Source organism: Acartia tonsa, chromosome 14 (assembly GCF_053477335.1).
Source record: "Acartia tonsa isolate MP-2025a chromosome 14, ASM5347733v1, whole genome shotgun sequence".
NCBI lineage: Eukaryota > Metazoa > Arthropoda > Copepoda > Calanoida > Acartiidae > Acartia > Acartia tonsa.
The window spans coordinates 14,910,866-14,932,852 of NC_137273.1; the positions used below are offsets into that span (position 1 = coordinate 14,910,866).

The window sequence follows — 21,987 nt, forward strand, 5'->3', positions numbered from 1 at the left end:
AAGCCTACTGCAAATATGTATAGGACTTACGGCTATGTCCCCCTTTAGGCCTCTAGGGGCACTTAAGGAGGGGCTAAGTCGATTTCATTTCAAATTTCAAAAAAAGGATAAGTAAACAATGTTTGTTTTGGTCAAGGGGTCATTTTTTCCAGTGGGGGATATCTCTTGGGAGGGTGGTAAACCAATCACGACCTATTGAAATCTACTTTGTAAAAGAAAACCATACTATTTCATTTATTAGCAAGATCATTAGGTACAAAAGACAGAAATACACCCTTTCTTTCATATAAGGATAGTATAATAATCTGTAAATGTAGATTTCTAAATGTTTTACAATAAAACATATTCAAGTATTTAACTACAAATTGATATATTAACAAAAATTTAATTCTTACAGCTATATACTATGCCATAACTTGAATCACATGATGGTTGATACAGCGCCCTCAAAGGTTGAGCAAGAAGCTTTCTTGCAACATTGTGTCCTTGGTGATGTTAATCATGTAGAAGAGTTGTTACAGAAAAATCAGACTCTTATCAAAAGTAGAGGTTTTCATGGTAATATTTTTTTAACATACCAATACTGACTTTATTTTACAATTTCAGTGAAAATGGAATGTGATTCTGACAAACAATTTTAAGGGAAAATTTCCTTACAACCTTCCCCCTTATCTTTTTTCTTTCCTTCTTACCCACTCCCCTTCATTTACGAGAAAGACAAGTTTTACTCCAACAAAATATAAAATTTTCCGGCATTTTCAATTGTGATTATAGGCTGAATAGCAGCCCCTGAACAATTTATCAGTAGTTTCTCAACTTGTACTGCTTTGTTAAAGTAGTTAATTATTTGTTATGTTCTCCAAAATTAAGCAGGGAGATAAACTGGTAGCTGTGCTGGAACACAGACTTGGCTAAAGACCCTAGAAATTAAAAAAAATATAATTTGCTTTTGTTTTATTTTATAGGTTCCACGCCCCTCATGTTAGCATGTGGAAAGGGAAACTTAGCTTTATCAAAGTATTTGCTAGAAGTGGGTTCAAGCCTAAATGAAAGAGATAATGAAGGTAATATATACTTGTATTTGTTTATTATTATTTTGATTAAAATTAAAAGTATCAGTAATAATTAGAAATAAGAATCCCATCAACCCTGATTTGTTGGCTCAATCATTAAATAAATAAAAATTATAACTAGTTAAATGAATTGCATAATAAATCTTAAAATATATAAATTTCTTATATACAGAGGAAGCTGTGATTATAATATTCGATTACAGTGTAAATATTGTAAATAATATTGTAAATAATGGTACTGCTAGAATTTCCTTTTTAATTTCAACCAAATTTAGGGTCAACGAACCATCTAGATTTATTATGTATATTTCAGGAAAAATGCCTATACATCATGCTTGCGAAGGGGGCTTTTTACCTACTATCAAAATGTTGATGGATATGGGCTCAAGCTTGCAAGATAGTGACTTTTATGGTATGAACATATGTGGTTATATCAATAATTTTGATTAATATTGTTAACATAAAAAAAAGCCATCAGTAGATATTGCTCCGAATAGTTTTAAGTTTAAAAAAAGTTACAGACACAAAAATAACTCAGAACCAAGTACCAGGGAATGTTATTCAGACAAACAATTCTAAGTGAAAACTTCCCACAACCCTCTTCCCTTATTTCTCCATTCTTACCAACTTCCCTTCAGCTACATCAAAAGTAAAAGTTTATATTATACAAAATAAAATACTTCCTATTACCTGGTTTGTTATGTTCAGTGAAAAAAAGATTATAACCTAATTTCTACACTAATTAAAAAATTTGGTAAGGTTAAATGAATAGTAATTGTCTGGTTAGCGCAAAGCGCCAAAAATTTTTTTTTTATGAGTATTTCTTGATCTTTCTTTGGAAACTGGGATAGTTTTGCTTTTTGTAGGGTAGGGGGCAAAAAGGGGCATTTTTGTTGACCAGGGGGGGGCAAAATGGGGCATTTTTCAACATTTAGGGGGGGGGGCAGGGGGGGCGGTGGCTAGGGGGGCAGGGGGGGGGGCGTTTTGGTCACTAGGGGGGGCCAAAATATAAAAATTTTAATCCTATCATACAATTGTATTAAAATTTATAAAGACTGTTTCTTTATTATACACTAGCGGCTACGCCCCTAGAGGCCTCTAGTGGCACTTTAAATGTTTTTGTTTGATAAAGTCTATACTATAATTATTTACGTACGATACCTCTTCATTTGACGTTGAAGTCTCCTAAACGTTTTTTAAAATTTCGATTTTTTTTGTCATTTCTCTTGGGAGGGGGGTGGTACCCTCCCCCAAAATAGTTATAAACCTTCCCAGGACACATGAGAATCTACCATGTTAAGGAGAACCCGATCGGTTCAGCGGTTAGCGAGATCCTTCGGTACAGACAGACACACAGACAGACAAACATCCTGTTACTTTAGTATAAGGATATGTTTCATCATTATTTGGCAAAAACTCTGTCAAAAATGCTTACAAAATAGACCTTTTTCGACCTAAGATACTCAAATAGTTTCTTTACAAGCCGAATCAATCAGTTATGAGATATCTCCTTATTTCAAGGAAAATTTTTCAATGCACAGATACCATAAAATCAATAAAAAAATACTTTTTTATACATTTCTCTCATCTTAAAAGTTTTATTGTGTTGAATTAAATATTTTTGTAGGGGTTTATGCAAACATAATACAGAAACATAATATTGGGTAGAAATAAATGATCTTCAAAAACTTTTTTTAAAATAAGAAATTTAACCCCCATCGCCCTAAAGGACAGCTGCTGACCTCTAGTGTTCATAGTTTTTTTTAAATACATGTAAAAGGAAAAAATAGCCCAAACAGTACGTAAAAAAGTATTTTAATGTGTTAGAAAAATAAATTGTATAACTGCAAATTTGGGGATGCTGACCTTAAAGATGCTTACTGGTGGTGATGGTGATCCAGATGGTATTAAAGTACATGAGCATTATGGCTACACAACTATTAAACTATGTTCTGATTTTAAAATTCTTAGCAGCCTCCAATCAAGAGAAATCCCTAAATATACACTCATGGTTTTTTAATTCTCAATATATATGGTAAATACTGTAGTTTTTAAAAGATAGTTAAAGTTCTTTTTCATTGGAGGCTGCTAGGAATATAAAAATCAGAACATACTATGTTCAACATAGATCAATAGTTGTGTTGCCATAATGCTCATGTACTTCACTGTCATCTGGGTCACCATCACCACCAGTAAGAGCATCTTTAAGGTCAGCAATCCCAAATTTGCAGTAAAACAATTTATTTTCCTGGCTTTTTTATGTACTTTTTTGGCTAATTTTTTTAAACATGTTTTTGACAAAACCATGAACACTAGAGGTCAGGCAGCTTTTCTCTAGGGCGATGAGGGATAAATTTCTTATTAAAAAAAAATACTTTTGAAGATTTATTTCCACCCAATATTATGTTTTTGTATTATCAATGCATAAATCCCTTCAAGAATATATAATTCAACAGTATCAAACTTTTTAAAATAAAGAAATGTATAAAAAAGTATTTTTTTTTTGATTTTATGGTATCTGTGCATATAAAGGTAACAACCGAATTTGCATTTTTTGTCAGTTTTCCTTGAAATATGGAGATATCTCAAAACTGATTGATTGGGCGTGTAAAGAAACTATTTGAGTATCTTAGGTCAAAAAAGGTATATTTTATAAGCATAAAAAATCCCAAATGAAAGGAAAAACATCTGCTGGCGACTTTTTTGTAGCATTTAGATAAAATAAACAATTTTAATTTTACTGCTCTAGTGCTGTCTAATAATTTTACTTATGCACAAATAAATTCTAAAATTTATCTCTAGGACAAAAGGCTATACATTTTGCTAGTAAGAGCAATATTAAAGTGATTGCATACTTATTGGAAAAAGGAGCAAATCTAAAAGAAAATAGTGACTTTGGTAAGTTATCTTAGTTAAACTAAAATTATGAAATATAATGCAAACAGCTTAAAAGCACTGCAGGATCAGGATTAGGCGGAGAGACATTGCTCTACTTTGTATTTTAGATTAACCTCTTTAAAGTTTCATAGGAAATCATATCTTCCAGGAAAGTTGCATTACTTAGAGGGGGTAAATATTAATGTCTATGACCTTTTTTTTGAGCAATAAAAAAATAATAGAAGATTACATTACTGCTATTTTAAAACTTAAATCCTCTAATTAACAAAGCCTTTAAGGTTGGTGTATCATCCACTATGCTGCAGAAAATGGAAATAATGAAATCATAAAGCAGTTGGTACATGAAGGTGTTAACATAGAAGAAAACACTGAGACAGGTATTTCAATTTATATACAGTTTATACCATATTTTCTTCACCTAAAATTCATTACTTAAATGAAATACACTACTCTGAAGACTGCTACAAGTAGACTCAATACCCCAATTTTGAAGCCTCCAGCCTAATTAAAAAAAAGTTATAGGGTTCTTAAAATGACATTTTATCAAATTGAAATTCTTTAGAATTTTTCCAGCCCTAAAATTAGAAAATTCAATATTAGATTACACCAGCTTGGAGTAGAATTATAAGCTTATTTTTTATAAGTTTGAGAGTCAATAACTGATTACATTTTAACAATAAAAACACCCCATTTAACATACAAAATCTCTGAAAAAATAAGTTAAACTTCTGTGACCTATCATCAAATCCTGGCAGCAAAAAAGAAATCTAATATTTTACCAATAAATTTATAAATGCATTGTTATAATATAAATAATGTTTTTTTTCTGTCTACTTTGATGAGCTACATTGTGAATATGGATCTTCTTATCCCTGTTATCTTAAAAATTAATCTTTTAAAGTAATTTTTATGTCTATAGATGAAAGACAAGCAGCTTATTTTTTATTCTAACATATATTCTGTGTCTTTCTGTTCTTTTTTAAAAAAATTGTATTGGTAAGAGTATTAAAATTATCTCTAGGCTTGTATGGTATTTTAGTATCTTATGTATATATGATAAATGTGCATATATATGACATAAAATATTTTCTCGTATTCATTCGAATCCGGTGGATAGGAACTGGTTCTCATCCATACGAAAAAACTATGTCTAGCATTGTATTATATCCAGCTTTCTACAAATATAAAAATGTACAATCATAAGATTAAAACCAGTTTTTTTAGCCCGTGCCTACGGCACCTAGGGGCTAAAAACTGGTTTTAATCTTATAATTGTACATTCTATATCCGCGGAAAGCCGTTTATAATACGAAGCGAGAAATAACTATTACAACACACTGACAAATGTATTAATGCGACAAACTCTTTAGGGGACATACTAGGTAACAAATCTACTTGGGGGACATTTCTAATGTAGAACACTCTTGGATTTTATTCATTTTATGGAAAGGTCCATTTTTGATATGTAAAGTTGTATTGGGTTTTAATTAATGCTCTTGGGTAGCTAGTAAGACTGTGGACAAAGAGGACAAAGTTATAACTTATACAAGAAATAATTTTTAAAAAGTGTAAGCTCATAAATCGTATAGCAAATCTTGTTGGTATATGGGTAGGTGTTCGCTAGCAGCACAGTATTTAACTCTTAACCTCTCTATACCATATTATTATTCAATATTAATTTATTAAGATTGTTATTTAAGGTGAGACTCCTGCTTTCATTGCAGCAGAATCTGGAAAACTGGAAACTTTAAAACTTCTTTGTTCAATGGGTGCACGGCTTAATTATGCAGGCAAGTTTAAAGAATTCCCTAAGGGAAGCCTGCAAGAAAAACACCGCCCATGGTGCTCAAAGAATGCCACAAATTTTCCAGCACTCAAAATAGAAAATTTAATGTTAGCTAGAATCCAAATTGAAAGCTTATTTTGGGCTTAAAGTTAGGATGCCAGTAACTAACACATCACACACTTTCAAAAAAACACCCAATTTCACAGTCAAAATCTCCCCAAAAATGTTATAATTCCCTGGGAGGGAGGGAATTTGGGCTGTTTATTAACTAGTCCCAAAGTTTTACTATAACAGTTTAACAACTTTGTGGATTTTACTTGAATTTTGATTTGGTCCAAACATTTTAACCACTAATTGTAATCTACAGAGAGTTAAATTATATATCATCATTGAAGGTATACATAAATTTATCGCCATTGTCATATGTCAACAACAAATCACAACTAAGCATCTGTAGATACTTAAATTTTTTTCATATTTTCCGCTAGGATTTTTCACTAACAAACAAAAGTTAAACCGAATTTTTAAAGAGATTAGGACTATAAAAAGTGGTGAATTTATTGTAAAAATGTTATTAGTTATAGTAAATTTTAAAATTTTATCTACCGCAAATGTCATTTTAAAATGCTTATAACTTTTTTGTTATTGAAGATGGAAGCTTCAAATTTTGTGTATTTGGTCTATTTGTGGCAGTCTTTCAGCAGTTATAGCAGTACATTTCTTGCAGGTTTCCTTTCATAGCATGCTAAAGAATTTTGATTGATATGATTAATAGGATTATCTGCTCTTCAACAACATTTGGATTTCAAAAGTCGAAGTTTAACAACAGCCAAGTTTTTACAAAGTATTGGAAGTCTTGATGGAAAGTTAGATATGAAAGGTAATATAAAATGTTCCTATAATTATGCAGCACTGAGTAGTGTGCTACACGGGTTCTTGGTGATTGACATTCCTGATTTAGAGCAGCTCTGCAAAAATGATAAGACTGTTGTCTACAAGCAGTGTGTAATAAAGAAAGTCATGTTTTATACTGGAATCAACACAATGAGAAGTAATCAAAATTTATTTAGTATTGCATGATAGAAATAGCTATGGGGAAGGACCCATAGGTTATGATAGATAAGCACAATAATCAATGTGATAGCTATGGGGTAGGTTCCTCTCCTTTCAATCCTTGAGCAGGAGGAAGCAATACAACTAATATCAATAAAATCAACATAAGCGTAGCTACTCTGTACTAGGTCTGTCCCTTACACATTATACAGGGTGTTTCAGAATGAACTGCGTTTTCCGATTTTCTGATACAACCAGAATGAATACAGAAAAAAATTATACATTCTTGTTCTCTGTTTGATTTTTTTATTCTGGTAGAATTTTGTGCTTTAGGGTTGGATTTTAAAAAATATATTTACTTTAAAAAAACATCTTAACATGTACAATAAAATATTATACCTATTACACAAAAACTTTTATTTAAGTTCCTTCATATTCGTTAATCCCTACCTCTCATTTAATTCTAAAATCCTTTCATTTGATTCATATGTCATGCCAGATTAAGATTAAAATTATTTTAAACTTAAATTTAAAGTAACAGGATATATGTCTGTCTTTTTGCACCAAAGAATTTTGCTACAACTGAACCGACATGTTTCTCCTTTACAGTGTGGCATCTGATAGGTCCCAGTAATGTTTTTTTTAGCTATTTGGGGCGGGTACCACCACCCTCACAAGAGAAATCTAAAACCAAAAAACATACCTAACCCCATCTAGCATCGAAAAAAATATTTTTTTTTGTAAACAGTAGATTTTAACATAAATTGAAAAGAAAACATTTTACATGCCTCTAGGTGTGTAGCCACAAGTGTAAAATAAAAAGGATCAAAGAAAAAGAAAAAAATTGGGATGAACTGTCAAATTTGGAAATTAGTCTCTCTAATAAAAATTTATTTTAGGAAACAATATTTTGCACTATGCTGCAAGATCAGGAGATTTGGAAAGCTTACAATTTATTTGTAATTATACAGAACTACTAAATACAGCAAATGAAAGTGGTAAGAACAACATTATGATATTTTATTATAGAGATAGATTTCTCATGTCTAATTTATATTTATCACATTATTTTTTTAACTCAAACTTTAAATTTTCACTTTTTTCAACATTATAAAATGTCATTTTTAAGGCAACACGGCCATCATTATAGCAGCAGAAGAAAGTAATTTGAAAGTAATAAACTTTCTAATCGGAAAAGGGGCTAATGTAGGTCACAGAAACCTTAAAGGTATTATGTTAAATTATGTGATTTTCAAAAACTAAGGATAAATTAATAATTCAAAAATAAATTCTGAATAAATCATATTAGTTATATATTCCATTTGTAATTTTACTATAATCTCTCTTTTTGTAGGTGAAAATGCGATAAGGATCATAGAAGAAAAAAATAAAGAAGCTCTTTTTCTTGCCGAAAAGCTTAAAGAAAAAATAGGTAATTGATTTACATAAGATATTAATGCTCAGGGTATAACAATAATAAAAGCTTCTTTAATTGAAGATTAAATACTGTGTACTTTAACATACTTTTTGAAATATATCTTATAAAGGCAAATCCAAATTATAAAACAAAGTTTTAAGCATTGCTAATACAAACACCAAACTTTTAAAAGCAGAAAAATATAGTCTTTTATGGTTTTATTGTACATTTTTACATTAATGAATTAAAGAAACAGAGGAAAGTTTATAAACAATGCTATTTTACTATCAGAAAATTCAGCTGTGCATTTAGCTGTACGATCAAGTAACTTTGATGTAATAAAAAGAATTTACAAGGAAGAAAAACATCATACAGATCAATCAGGTTTATTAATGTTTAATTAATGCCTTACTCATAATTATAATTGAATATTTATCATATTACAGGACGCCTGCAAGAAATAACACGCTTTAACTGCTGAAAGACTGCCAATAGAAGACCCAATACCCCAAATTATAAGCCTTCAGCTTCAATAACAAAAAAGTTCTAGGCATTTCAAAATAGCATTTTATGTACAATGGAATTTTTGAAAGATTTCCAATGCTCATAAAAGAAAAAACAATATTAACCCATTAGTGCCGAGCGCCACTTTTATGGGCCGATCGAGCTGTAAGTTTCAGGGAAGCTTTATAATGGTCAAAACGGAATTCGTATTTTTTTGTTTTGCTCTAGTGGCGTGCACAGGAAAGTTGCAAAAAAACCCGGTTCGGCTTGGCCATAAATACCAACCAGGCATTAACACCCGTTTTTGGTGCTTTCCCCCAGTTTTAAAACCCGGTTGACCTGTATAAACCCGGTTATTTTGACCAAAAATCGAAAAATGTAATTTTTGAACGCCAAAAGTGAGATGAACACTTTTTAGAACTTTGATACGATCCGTAATTGAAAACTACACAACCTCATGTAATCTAAAGAGCTACAAGTATAATACGAAGCGATTTATTTCAAATTTAGTGTTTCGGCTATAGGTGCCGCCGTTTTCGGGTAAAAAAACCCGTTGCTCGAAGTTTTAAAAGACACACACTACAAAAAAAGAACATATAAAATTTGGGTGTTACATATCAGAAAACGAGCATAAAACTATTGGGTGACACCTATAGAGATTACTAGGGTTATTAGGGTGGCTCAAACCCTTACTAATGACGTAAACTGTTATTTTTATTGGTTGAAAAGTTAAAACCGGGTAATAAAAACCGAAACCGAGCCGGGTTTTAAAATTTTCGGGTATTTATGGCCAAGCCGAACCGGGTCATAATAGGGCGTAAAAAAACGATAAAAAAATCATATAAAAAATTATAGTTTGAATAAAACGAATTCACAAGTAGATGTACTTGTCAATAAACAATAGATTTCACAAAAAAAATCAGCGACTTTACTATAAAAACAAAAAAGTTAGAAGGGTGTTTTGAATTTTCATGATTTTCAAATTTTGTTGAGCTATACCAGCAAACTGAAGTAAGCTAAACTGCCTGCTCCAGGGGGAAATGAAAGTCAGGGTAGTAGAGGGGGGATTCATTCTGAGAATGATGCAATTATGAAGCCGGAAACCGTTTTTTTTTCCATTTTTCGGAACCGGGTTTTGATGCCCGGTTCGGCACTAATGGGTTAAATTACGTTGCCTAGACATAAAATTATAACCTTATCTTTGTCAGAAACTTAGATTGCCTGTAACTGATTACATTTTTACAATAAAAACACCACATTTCATAGTCAAAATCTATGAAAACAATTCGATTTAAATTGCATTTTTAAACGAAAATCATAGCGGAAACAAAGGGGTAAACTAATACAAGCTTAGCTGTGATTGGTTGTTAAGCTGGTTCAGCCTTCTGATTGGCTACAGTACATTCGTTACAATGCAAGTAAAACTTAATTTTTTTTAATGATTTTGACATAAAAATGGGTATTTTTATTGTAAAAATATAATTAGTTACTGGAAACCTAAATTTATGACAAAAATAAGCTTATAATTTTGTTTCTAGGCCACGTAGTTTAATTTTAAAGTTTTCAACATGAGCATTGCAATTCTTTCAAAATTTCCATTGTACATAAAATGTCATTTTAAAATGCCTAGAACTTTTTTGTTATAGAAGCTGAAGGCTTCAAATTTGGGGTATTTGGTCTACTTGTGGCAGTCTTTCAGCAGTTAAAGCGTGGTATTTCTTGCATGCTTCCTTTAAATTATAAAAAAAAAATTAGGGCTTACTGCATTGCAGCTTGCAATTCAACTTGGAGAAATCAATATTGTCAAATATCTATTTGACAATAGCTTTGAAGATTGTAGTGTTATAGGTAAGTTCCTATATGTATTATTATTCAAAATACAAGTTTCATGATAATGTCTACATGTTGTTTTTTTTATTACATTTTTTACATTCTTCTAGCATACATAGCGTGCGAGAATAACCGACAGACGTCACTAAGTTTAACTGTAGAGAAGCTGTGCTTCAAACACCAATAATACATAGGTTATATACAAAAGTTTATTTATGCATTAAGCAAAACAACTGATCTAAATGTTTACTGATTTAGTATTGGTTGAACAGGATAACAAATGATTCCTTACATTTATGTAATTTAGGAAAGGAATAAAAAAAAATATAATTACATTAAAATTCATAATTTTTTACAAAATCATTAATATTAGGTGGCACATAGCTTCTCTTCAAATTAGTCTGTCCTGCTACACTTTAACTCCTATCAATGTATCATTTAAAAATTAATATTCCTATTGATTTGATTCTTATATAGATAAAGCTTTAATGAAGTTGGCTGCTGGTCATGGCCATGTTGAGATGGGTAAATACCTTTATGACAAAATGCTATGCAGTGTAGAGAAAAACTTTGGTAGGTTTAATATCATAGTTTCAATAGGGTTATACTTTTTTACACATCAAGCAAGTTTGATTGCAGCAGATGAAATTTGATGACAATAAATCATTATTATTATTCATATTATAAATATTATAAAATAAAACGTAAAATAGTATTAGAAGGGGACTTTTGGAGTATCCCAAATTATTCTTCCCTCCTTCTGTACTACTGGGAAGAAAAAAAAAATTATACAATGTAAAGCACTGACAATACTAAAGAATTCTTACAATATATGGTTAACAGATAAATTAAAGGTTATGAGTAGCTCCGTTTCACTTAGGAGTTTGGTAGAGAGACATGGGACATTACAAGTGGCCTTTCATACCCTGTAAAATTTGGTTTCATCTCTGGTGTGGGTCCAAGCCTCCTATGGGTGGAGCACCTTTGGAAATTCTGTTAACCCTTTGGGGCCAGACATTCCTTAGAGTCCACCATGGCTTTCCTATCTTTGAGTTGCTTCAGGATGACCAAAATCAGGAACAGGGCATGGGCATGGAACAAATCCAGCAAGGCAAGCTGCTTCTGGAGCCCAGCATTAGGTTGATAGATATGGATCAATTGGCACAGTCCTAGGTTGGCTTTGGGGTTCTGGGAACAGCTAAAACTTTGCCAATCAATTAGCTGGGTAGTATTCAAGAAGAGATTTGTCCACACTTTGACAACTCAAAGTCAATTGATTAGATAAGATGTTCAGGGAATGAAGTTAGGTAGAATGATTAATTTATTGCACACCAACTGAGCTTCTCCTGGCTTTGTTTGACTGGTTAGTAAGGGCCACTCCTAAGACTAAGGGGAGGTGATAAATATAATTGACACTGCTAGCTATCTGTGGCTAGATAACTCCACCTTCATACAATTGCAGCCTTTGTTTCCAGCTTGCCTGCAAAACAATTTGCTTAGGTGGGCACAAAATTCTTCAACAAACTTTGGGTGATTTCTCCACTAAACACTGTCTTCGTCAGAAAATTCAGGCAGTGCTGTCTTGTCAGGCCAACTGGTTGGCTCCTCACCGCTAGGGCTTGCTAAACACTGCTCAACATGGCCCAAGCCCTATCTGGGATAGAGTTTGATCCAGGTTTGGTTAGACACCGCCAGCACCTCTTATCCGCCGCCCACACATTAACTAGTGTCATTACTATGACTGAGCTGTAACCCAGGTTCACAAATCAGATTATTTTAACCTTAATATCATAATTGTTTATAAAAATATTATTGAATATTATTTTTATGCTTGGATAGGATGGAACTGGAAATAAATTATGATAAAACTATAAGAGACAATGGGACATACTAAACACTAAACTTTGAAGAAAAAAAAAATGGTTTAAATGTTTTTTAAACAACTAGTAGTTATTCATGATACAATATGTTTTTATTTATAGGAACAAAAGTATTGCTTTATTTAATTAACTTACTCTTGACAGATATTAAATAATCAATATTTTCTTTACTTTATTAGTTAGGGTCATTTTATGCCAGAAAAAAAATATTTAACATTTTTCCACAAATTATACATTAAAACCTATTTTTCCATTGTATAAGATTTTTGAAAAATTAAAGAAACAACATCAAATTTGAAGGTCATTATTCTGACTATATTACATATTACTTTTAATGTATCTTGCTCCAATAAAGCTGACAAAACAGTCTCTGTTTACACATTAATAGAATAAAAATTAAAAGATCTATAATAAACAAGAAATAGTTAAGAATTCAAAATCTATTGGAATGGCAAAGCAAACAAATTATCCTAATTATTAGTGCATTTTGTGTGCACTTCTTGTACATGTGTAAACAGACTGTACTACCAGCCCATTGGGATCTAGCTGCATTTACAGTTATTAAGTCAAAACTAGGGTTGGCAATCCGTATCCGAATCTGGGATTCAGAATCCGCCCAATTTTTGGTCAATTTTGGAATCCAAATCTTTATCCGGAATCTGTTTTTTAATAGCAGATTCGGATTCTTAATTGGAAGGCTAAAATTGGCGTCTTGAGTTTTTTCTTTCAATTCCCACTTTTGAAGGCAAAGATTATCATCATTATATATAAAATCTTTTAAAATCTGGTTCAATTCTCTGAAGTGAATTATAGAGAACACCAAGAACATTTATTTTTAGGACATATGCTGCAATTATTTTTTTTTTATTTTTAAAAAAAGCCTTTTAAAATATTGCTAGAATCCAGATTCCGAATCCAGAATCCACCAAAAATAAGAATCCGGAATTCAGGGGAATCGGCCATTGTTTTGACAGATTCTTGTAAGATTCTGAATCCGGTCCAAAAATTTGACGATTGCCATCCCTAGTCAAATCAATTTTTTTTTCTTCAAAATTATAGACAATTGAACTGCAATTGAAGAACAAAATGTGAGGTATATGTGAAAAATTGCTAAATATCTTACTCTGATACAAAATTCCCCAAGCAAATGAAGAGGAAAAGAAATAAAAACAGTTTTTGACTATTTAATTTTTTTAGATGAATATTTCATCAATCAAATTGAGGAAATTGGCTTTCAAAATGTGTACAACAATATTGACCCTGACAATTCAAAACTCATGAGAAGCTTTCTAAGCTATGCACTATTACTAGCAAGTAAAAGTAATAAATCTACCATGGTGTCAGCAATCTGTAGTGTTCTTTTGATTCAGGAAGCCAAACACTTTAACTGTTTGAAAGACATTATCCATTTTAAAGATGATGATAAAAAAGAAAAGCATACAAATTTTCAAGAAGATGAGGAAAATGAAAAACACACAGCATTATACTACTCTAACAAGAACAACAACTTTGTAAACAGCCTGGAGCTGTTGAAGTTAGAAAAACTTGCCCACAACAATAATCGTAATGAAGCTTTAAAGTGTATCAGGGAAAACACTGGCTATTTCAAGATTGACCTGTGGATCATAGAAACCTACAAAAGCATACATCACCCAGATATGTTAGCCTTACAGTGTTTAGCTATCTTTGCAGTTCTGTTGACAATAGTACCATCAATCATATTTTTTTTTGTTGATATGTGGTCAGATTTAACATTGACTAGATTTTATGGAATAGTTGCTTTTGGATATGAAACAACAGACTATATGACATGTTACAATCTAACAGATTATCAAACTTGCTTCAGAGATGCAATAGAAGAAAGAGAATGCATTAGTCTAGATATGGTATCTCCTGTATTGGCATCAGTACTAAGTAACAAATCATGCACAAGTTATGAAGATTGGTATCCTTGCATAGATTATGATTCTGACTCAATAAAGACAAGATACTCAATAGCATTTTGGGTAATGTTGAGCTCAACTGTTTTTTCATTTGGGACCTATGTAGGAATGGTAAAGAGATGTAAACCTACAGTATCTCCATTTGATTCAAGATGTTTAAAGCCATTTGCTAAACTTCTGTGGCCCTTTTATTACATCTTTGAAGAATATAAGTTCAGGATAAATGTTGATTTACAACAAACACAGTCACACAAGCAGAGCGAGCAATCCTGGAAGATACTTAAATCAGTTGAAAATGGAATAGAAAACTATGCACAAATATGGTTACAGTGTTATTTGTTAGTACCTTACATTAATCACATTCTAAATATCCCTATGAGCCAAGTGTTTCATATCAGTTTACAAAATATGATACAATCACCAATTTCACCCTGTAGCAGGGAGGATGCCTACATATGCATAGGAAAATTATTACTGTCCATATTTTCTTTATCATATGGTGTATCTGCCCACAGAACATCAAAGAAAGGACAAACATTGGGCCAAACTCTAAAAAACTTGGTACTGTGGATTAGTTACTTCATGTTTGGTTTTGCCAGAGCTTTAGCAATATTTTCTCTTTTGGCAACAAATTATCCATTGTACTGTATTGGCATTTTTACATGTTTGCATATGATTGCAACATGCATATTGCTGAGCATGTTAGGAGAAATAATTCTCACCAAACAACAAAATGAAGACAAAAAAACTTGGATCAGGCGGCTTATAATGTACAGTATGAGTTGCTTAGCTTCTCATACTGTCATTATCAGTTTCCATTCAACAAAAAGAAGCACAAGCTCAATTTTGAAACACATGTGGTTTCAAACATTGTTGATCATAGAAAACATTCTGTTACTCTTACTCCCAGTCTATGGGTCTACTCTGTACACAACTCAAGGATGCTACAAGTTTAGAATAGAGATATTAGGAATATCTTGCTTGCTTTGGCTTTTTGGCACTATTTGTCAGGTATTATTTATGGATCCATAGAATTCCAGCTTATATTTGCACCTACACTTAGACTTCAGTTTAGTCCATGTGCTACTGCTTTTGTCTAATAGAAACTAACTATAATGATATTTAACAAAATCTTATAAAACTTAATCTGTATAGATGAAAAGGTTGAAACTTCACATGCACAAATTATTAACTATTTATTAACCATAAATAACTAATTATTAAGAAAAATTTTATATGAACTGGTGTGTACTTTATAAAACCATCTCTTAACTGTTAATGTTCAATTTTGTTTATATATTTAGTCTATATTTTATAAATTTCTACATCCCATGGGTTCTGTTAATGGCCAGGAGTTCTTTGAGAGAATACAAAATCCATTTAAGAGGTAAGCTTTTCTGTCTTAAATCCTTTATTTTATGAATTCACACACTGCACTGTTAGAATTTTTCTATACAAATATTTTCTGATAGATTTTTTTTTCTTTAAAAAAATTGTAATAGTAAAAATTCGCTTTTAACAAAATTAAAATGCTGCTTTAATACACCCTTCCATTTCCTTTGGAATTTAAAATAAATGTTAACCATTTAAACAGATTATGATGTGTTTTTTTGCACAATACTTAATAGGATATGAGTGTAAAATATTAATATATGTAGTTTTGAGAGAGTTAACAATAATGAAAAATTTTAGGGTTTTGGTTTGATTGTTTTGTTTCTAGTGTACATAACCTACAAATGAAATAAGAATTTAGATAATACTGTTTGGAAAGAGGTGCCCTGTTTAGCAACTATTGATTAGAATTATAATTCATCTTCACTACTTAGGACAAATGAAAATTCTGATAACATGCTTACAACCCATGAACCCGCTGATTCTGGCATAGGTAAGAATTATAATATTGTCATTTTCAATTACCAGGGATGAAAACATCACTAGAAGCTACATTTGCAAAACAATTAAAAGCCTTAACTATTATGATATTGAGCTAAAGTGTTACAAATCCTTAATTATAGGTATAGAGGAATTTACATACATCAACCCCTGCCAAAAAGCCCTAAACCTATCCTACATTGAACTTATACTAAACTTCAAAAGGATTTATGGAATACACAGTACACACCTAAATATTTTATATATTTCTATAGTTTAGAATATTTATCAAATGATTTTATAGACACAGAGACTGGTTAAGATAATGAAAATTTAAGGATTAATATTTTTTGTCTTGGTCCCTTGTGCCAACAAAATAGGGATTAATAAATTCCTTAAAGAAAAAAAAAAACATGTCTTTTTGTATTTTCTTTATATTTTAGATGTGGATGACCAACGGAAAGAGTTTGGTACTGAACGGGAAACTCATCCTCTGATGGAACAGAATCAGGTACTTAAATTAAAAAACTCACATAAATAGCCTTTGAAAATTTTTATACCTCCCCCCCCCCCCCCCCTCTATAGAACAAATATATTTTAGGTTAGGTTTTAGGCTAGGGAGCCGAGCGCTGCGGCTAGGCAGGCAAGGGTGCCAAGCGCCGCGGCCATAGTTCATAGTTCTGTCGGTGGGTGGGGGGTTGGGGGGAGGTTTAAAAATGATCAAAATTCAAAAAAAATATTTCTAAGAGGATATTACCAATTTTTGTTGTTGAGGAAACTTTTCCTAACATTTATAAGCTTTCACTTTGGGACCATTCTATGGCAGTTACTCAAACTGGGACTTTAATGTAACTTTCTCAGCTGCCGTATAAGTTAGAGGTTAAAATTCCATTTTCTACTAATCAGGTGTATAATGGAACAGGTTTATGTATTATGTATTATGTTTATGCAAGAAGAATTACTTTTTCAATTAGTATACTTATTATTTTCTTATTTTTTTAGAGACAGCAAAAAGCTGATATTGAAATTGTCGTTGAATTGGACAAGGAGACCAAAGTTTGAGGGAGAGTTAAGGTACAATTTTGATATTAGTATAGCAACTTGGGTCTATTTGTATGTGCTTTTAAATTAGGATTTCCCAGCTGCTATATAAGGTAGGCCTCTGGCATGTGGGTCTAAGAAGATTACATATATGCATGTCTAAGACTTAAATTACCGTCCGTCTTTCTGTTTGTATATCACTTTGCATGTTTCGTTTGTTTGCCCTTTGCCTATCTTTTTACGGAAGTTTATTATAGTATTAGATGGAATTTATAACATGTTAAACAGAAATGCTTCATCTCATAGATATGTGGCTGTCATAGATTCATCCAATCAAGAAATGGAATACAAATTCGAGCCATGCTGTAAATAGTAATATGATTTTTTTTATGTCATGAAGATTATATTTTTATAAGTGATTTGCAAAATAAAAATGTATAATATCACAGTATGACCTTTGTCTGACAAAACTTAACTGAGCCTGGTAATGAGTTGTGCCTGTTTTGTGACAAGAGAGTTCCCCCTATTCTAATTAGAACTGTCGCGCAACTGACGTAGTAGCAATAGGAAATACTTTAAGGTCTTTAGTTATGACGCAGTTTTAAGATAAGATTTGAACCAATTATCTCCCGGACGGGAAATGCCTAAATAGACAAGCGCAACTCATAAAGACGCAATAGAGGTAATCTAGAGACATACTATCTAAATCAGCAAACAGGATACAGTGGAATTACATTTAAGACATGTAATTGGTTGAAATTATGTCAAGATTTTGTTCCCATAATGAACCCACATGAATCTCCCAGAAACTTTGCTTTAAGCACCAACAAGATCAGAATAAATACTGAACCAATTGGGTTCTTTATTTTAGGTAAGCTTTACTTAGGTCCTCTCATGGTTTTAGGCTTTTTTAACAAAAGTTAGGACACGCTCTTTATAAAAACGACAAGCCACTTTTTCCGTTCATTATGCTGTTGCAAGAATTACATACATGTGCAGTGCATTCTTTATTTAGCTTAAAAGCGAAGCGTTTCTGTAATTAGAGCCTGTCCATTAGCCTGTCTGTCCGTAACGAATAGCTCTTATAGTTATTTTGGGTCATGCTTGAGTGCCCTATTAAATTCAAAGATTTGCATGATGATTCCGGTAACAGTTAGGTTCGTTTTAAAACTGTATAATGGTTACCAAATGTCCGTACGTTCATTTTCTACTTACTGATTTTAACATTATTAGCAACAAGTTTTGAATGATATGATCATTGAACATTATATACACCTGCTTTATGTGCTAATGATTCTGAGGACAACAAGGCACAAATTGTAAGCAAAGCATCTTTATAATCATGTCCTAAAAATCTAAGTATGTTCTTCAACAAATTTACACACAATTTTGTTTAGACTTATATATCTATAGAACTTCCAAGGGTGTTTTCCCCTCCCCCCTCAATCGAATTTCAAACAGACTTCCAGGCAAAGGTTCTGCCATCAACGGGTAAGTTGTCTGCAAAATATGGATTGCTTGCCTTTGTTATGAAGTAGCACCACTGATGAAAAAAAAGAAAAAATGTACATAGTAATGCTAAAAATTTAGTTTAATTAAGTGTTAAATTCAGTATCTTAACACCTTTAAGCAAACAATAAAATAAACCAAACATTAAAGGTGAACAATTATTTAAACAAAAATGACAAAGCGTAAAGCAAACATTAAAGGTGAATAATTATTTAAACAAGAATGACAAAGCGTTAGCTCAATAAAATTAAATCAAACATTAAAGGTGAATAATTATTTAAACAAGAATGACAAGGCGTTAGCTCAATAAAATTAAACTTAGTGAAACAAGGATGATACCATTCAGAAAAGCGAAGCTTTAAATTAAGCAAAGAAATAAGAACACGAGCACAATAAGCAGAATATTAATTTAATGGTATAGAATTGTTGCAAAACTGCGTAAATACAGGATTTAGTTTGAGGACAATTTTATGACTTGGTGATAGGGATGCTCCGCTTAAAATATTGTCCCTTGTTTGCATAGGAATCATTGTTCCAAAAATCAGACGAATAGGATAATTATGTTATACAAAAAAGGGTTTGAAGATTTGGATTTTCGATCATAGAGTTTCGTCGCTTTCTAAATCATACTTAACTGTTACAAGAATTACCATTCAACGTTTGAAATTGATAGGAAAAATCTAACATGCCAAAATTATTGAAAAGAGCTAACCGTGACGTACGGAAGGACGTACAGTCGTGTTTTTAATGGTCGTGCGATTAAAGAGTTCCAACGCTTTAAGAAGAAAAGCTTCCGCCTTTTAAAAACAAATTCCCCCCCCTCCTTCGCTTATTCATTTAAGTAAGGTTTAGGTCAGGCTGATATAGAACCAACTAAAATAAATGACAACATCCATATGGCGAAGCTTTAAATCGGCAGGACAAACAAACATTAACATTTGAAGAGTGTCAAAACTGAAAATTTTTTTTTGCATAACTGCTTGATTACAGGATACTGTTTAAGGACATGCTTATTTTTTCAAGACTTTATTATAGAGATGATTCGCTTTTAACATTGTAATAGGAATTAGTATGGCAAAAATTAGATAAATAGAATAATTTAAACATACAGTTTGTTGTCAAAAAAATTTGCCTCTGAAATTTGTTGTCCTTGTTATGTCGTAAAAATGCTTAAACTTGAAAATATTTTCCTAGAAAGATGTTAGAATGCATTTAATATCCTATAACAGAGGTGGGGATATTGCACATACAGACAAAACTATCTTGCCTCATTTTTTTCATTAACAAGGACAATATTGTTCAAAAGTAGCACAACAATTATTACTGATCCCTCCCCCCCCCCCTTTTAGGTTCTTCAACAAAAGATTTGGGTATAGTCCCTTTCGTAACATCGCTCCTTATGGGGCGATTCTTCGTATTTTTCACAATAGCTTTTCTCCTATTTCTAGACCCTGCGGGGCAATCACCTATAAAACCTATAACCTATAAAAAGCCATTTTAAAATACGACGAATCGCCCCTTATGGGGCGATGTTACGAAAGGGACTATTCCCAAAGATTTTTAACGTGAAATCTTGCTTTTTAATTGATCCCACGAATATTAATGTCTAAGACAATAAACGATCTACATTTTCAATGTTAATAAACAAAGTTACCCCTTTTGTAGATAATTTTTAATTGTTGAAAAATTTGAACACTAATTGTTTATAACCAACGAATGAGATAATGTGATTATAAAGCATTGGGCACCAGTATAATTTAATGTTCAACGTCCCTTACTCCCTGATAGATCGTAATTCGGGGAAAACCATTGTTGCAAATAATTAAACTAGCATTGTACCCTCCATCCTTGTTAAATTTTTGTTATGTCAGCAAAAACAAAAAAAAGTAATGAGAATGAAGGGATAAGTCAATAGTATTTTATTTAGAAAATTATGAATAATTTGCCCATACTCTTTCCACATAACCACATGTTCTCTCATTAACTGATACAAGGAAGCTTTTTATGTTGCCTATAAAAATGACGTCATATGGGCCTACCATTGGTAAATTTAAATGTATACTGGCCCTCCATTGGTAATTTAGTCTGACTATTGGCCATTGTCATTGGTCATTTGTATTTTATGACGTCAATTTTTTGATAGGCACTAAAAAGAGCTTCGATGAAAGTTAGAATTGCCATAATGACTTTAAACTATGCTTTTTCATTCCTAAAAGGTATAATAATTCTATATTCTTTACCTAAACGTACTTATGTTCATTTTGACATTTTTTTTGTGTTATTTAGATATCCTATTACCTTGATTTTTAAACTAGTGATTCATAGGTCAATCATGCAAAAAGCGAAACATCTTTATAATAAACTTTATTTATTTTGTATTTAAGCTATTAATGACGTATTTCAATTATAAAGTTGAGTATAGTCCCTTTCAAGACATCACCTCTTAAGGGGCGTTACATTGTATTTTCACAGTAGCTCTTCTCCTATTTCTAGTCCCTGCGGAGGGCTCTAGCTGTGCGAGGCAATCACTTATTATAAAATAACCTATCAAAAGCTGTGAAAATACAACGAAATGCCCCTTTAAGAGGCGAAGTCACAAAAGGGACTAAACCCAAAAAAATTAAATAATATTTCGCCAAGATATTATAATTAAGCAATATACAAACAAACCAAGGACCTTACCAAGGGAGGGAGGAGACATTGGACTATAAATCATACTGGTACTCAAAGTTTCATAAATATGGCTCAAAAAGTTTGGATTCTTTTATTAAATGTTGACTATCAGTGTCCAAGCCAACAATTTTAGTCTTAAGAAATGGTTATTTTGTTTATCATAATTCAGGATGTAAACTAATTTATCATCCATTGTCTTATCCCTATATACATAACTTTTGCACCACGTCGTCTTCCTGTGACGTCATATTCTCCATCTCTGTTTTAGGGATTTTCTTTCCCACTTCTCTCATCTCCCTCATTTTATGACGTCACAGGAAGACGGCGTGGTGCAAAAGTTATGTATTTTGGGCTTCGTCCGCGACACTTATATCTAGAGTAGGGGGAATTTATTACCATGCACAGTTAGGACTTCTAAGACAAAGGTCGTGACATCAAATGGTTGGTTGTCTATAGGATGAATGGACGCTTTACACTGTAATTAAGACGAGGGGTATGTTTCAAGGTG

The 21,987-nt window shown here is 31.9% G+C and overlaps 1 protein-coding gene across 1 annotated transcript; it reads left to right on the top strand.

The window, feature by feature from the left end:
* Positions 1–401: 401 nt before the first annotated feature.
* On the top strand, positions 402–17,731 carry LOC145306450 (uncharacterized). The gene is made up of 19 exons (XM_080148547.1): positions 402–558; positions 966–1,064; positions 1,387–1,485; positions 3,876–3,971; positions 4,250–4,348; positions 5,672–5,806; positions 6,533–6,637; positions 7,710–7,808; positions 7,940–8,038; positions 8,165–8,242; positions 8,519–8,611; positions 10,487–10,579; positions 11,039–11,134; positions 13,639–15,395; positions 15,689–15,771; positions 16,211–16,269; positions 16,700–16,767; positions 17,259–17,330; positions 17,604–17,731. Exons 1-18 carry the CDS (start codon positions 426–428, stop codon positions 17,316–17,318), a joined length of 3,351 nt encoding a protein of 1,116 aa, XP_080004673.1. The 5' UTR covers positions 402–425; the 3' UTR covers positions 17,319–17,330; positions 17,604–17,731.
* Positions 17,732–21,987: the final 4,256 nt, after the last annotated feature.

What these genes read in the sequence shown, in the direction of transcription:
- LOC145306450 (XM_080148547.1), top strand. Translation starts at nt 426, where the DNA reads ATGATGGTTGATACAGCGCCCTCAAAGGTTGAGCAAGAAGCTTTCTTG. An exon ending in AAGCCTGCAAGAAAAACACC is followed by an intron (nt 5,807 to 6,532) that starts GCCCATGGTGCT and finishes TATGATTAATAG; the next exon opens with GATTATCTGCTCTTCAACAA. An exon ending in TTTTTGGCACTATTTGTCAG is followed by an intron (nt 15,396 to 15,688) that starts GTATTATTTATG and finishes TTATATATTTAG; the next exon opens with TCTATATTTTATAAATTTCT.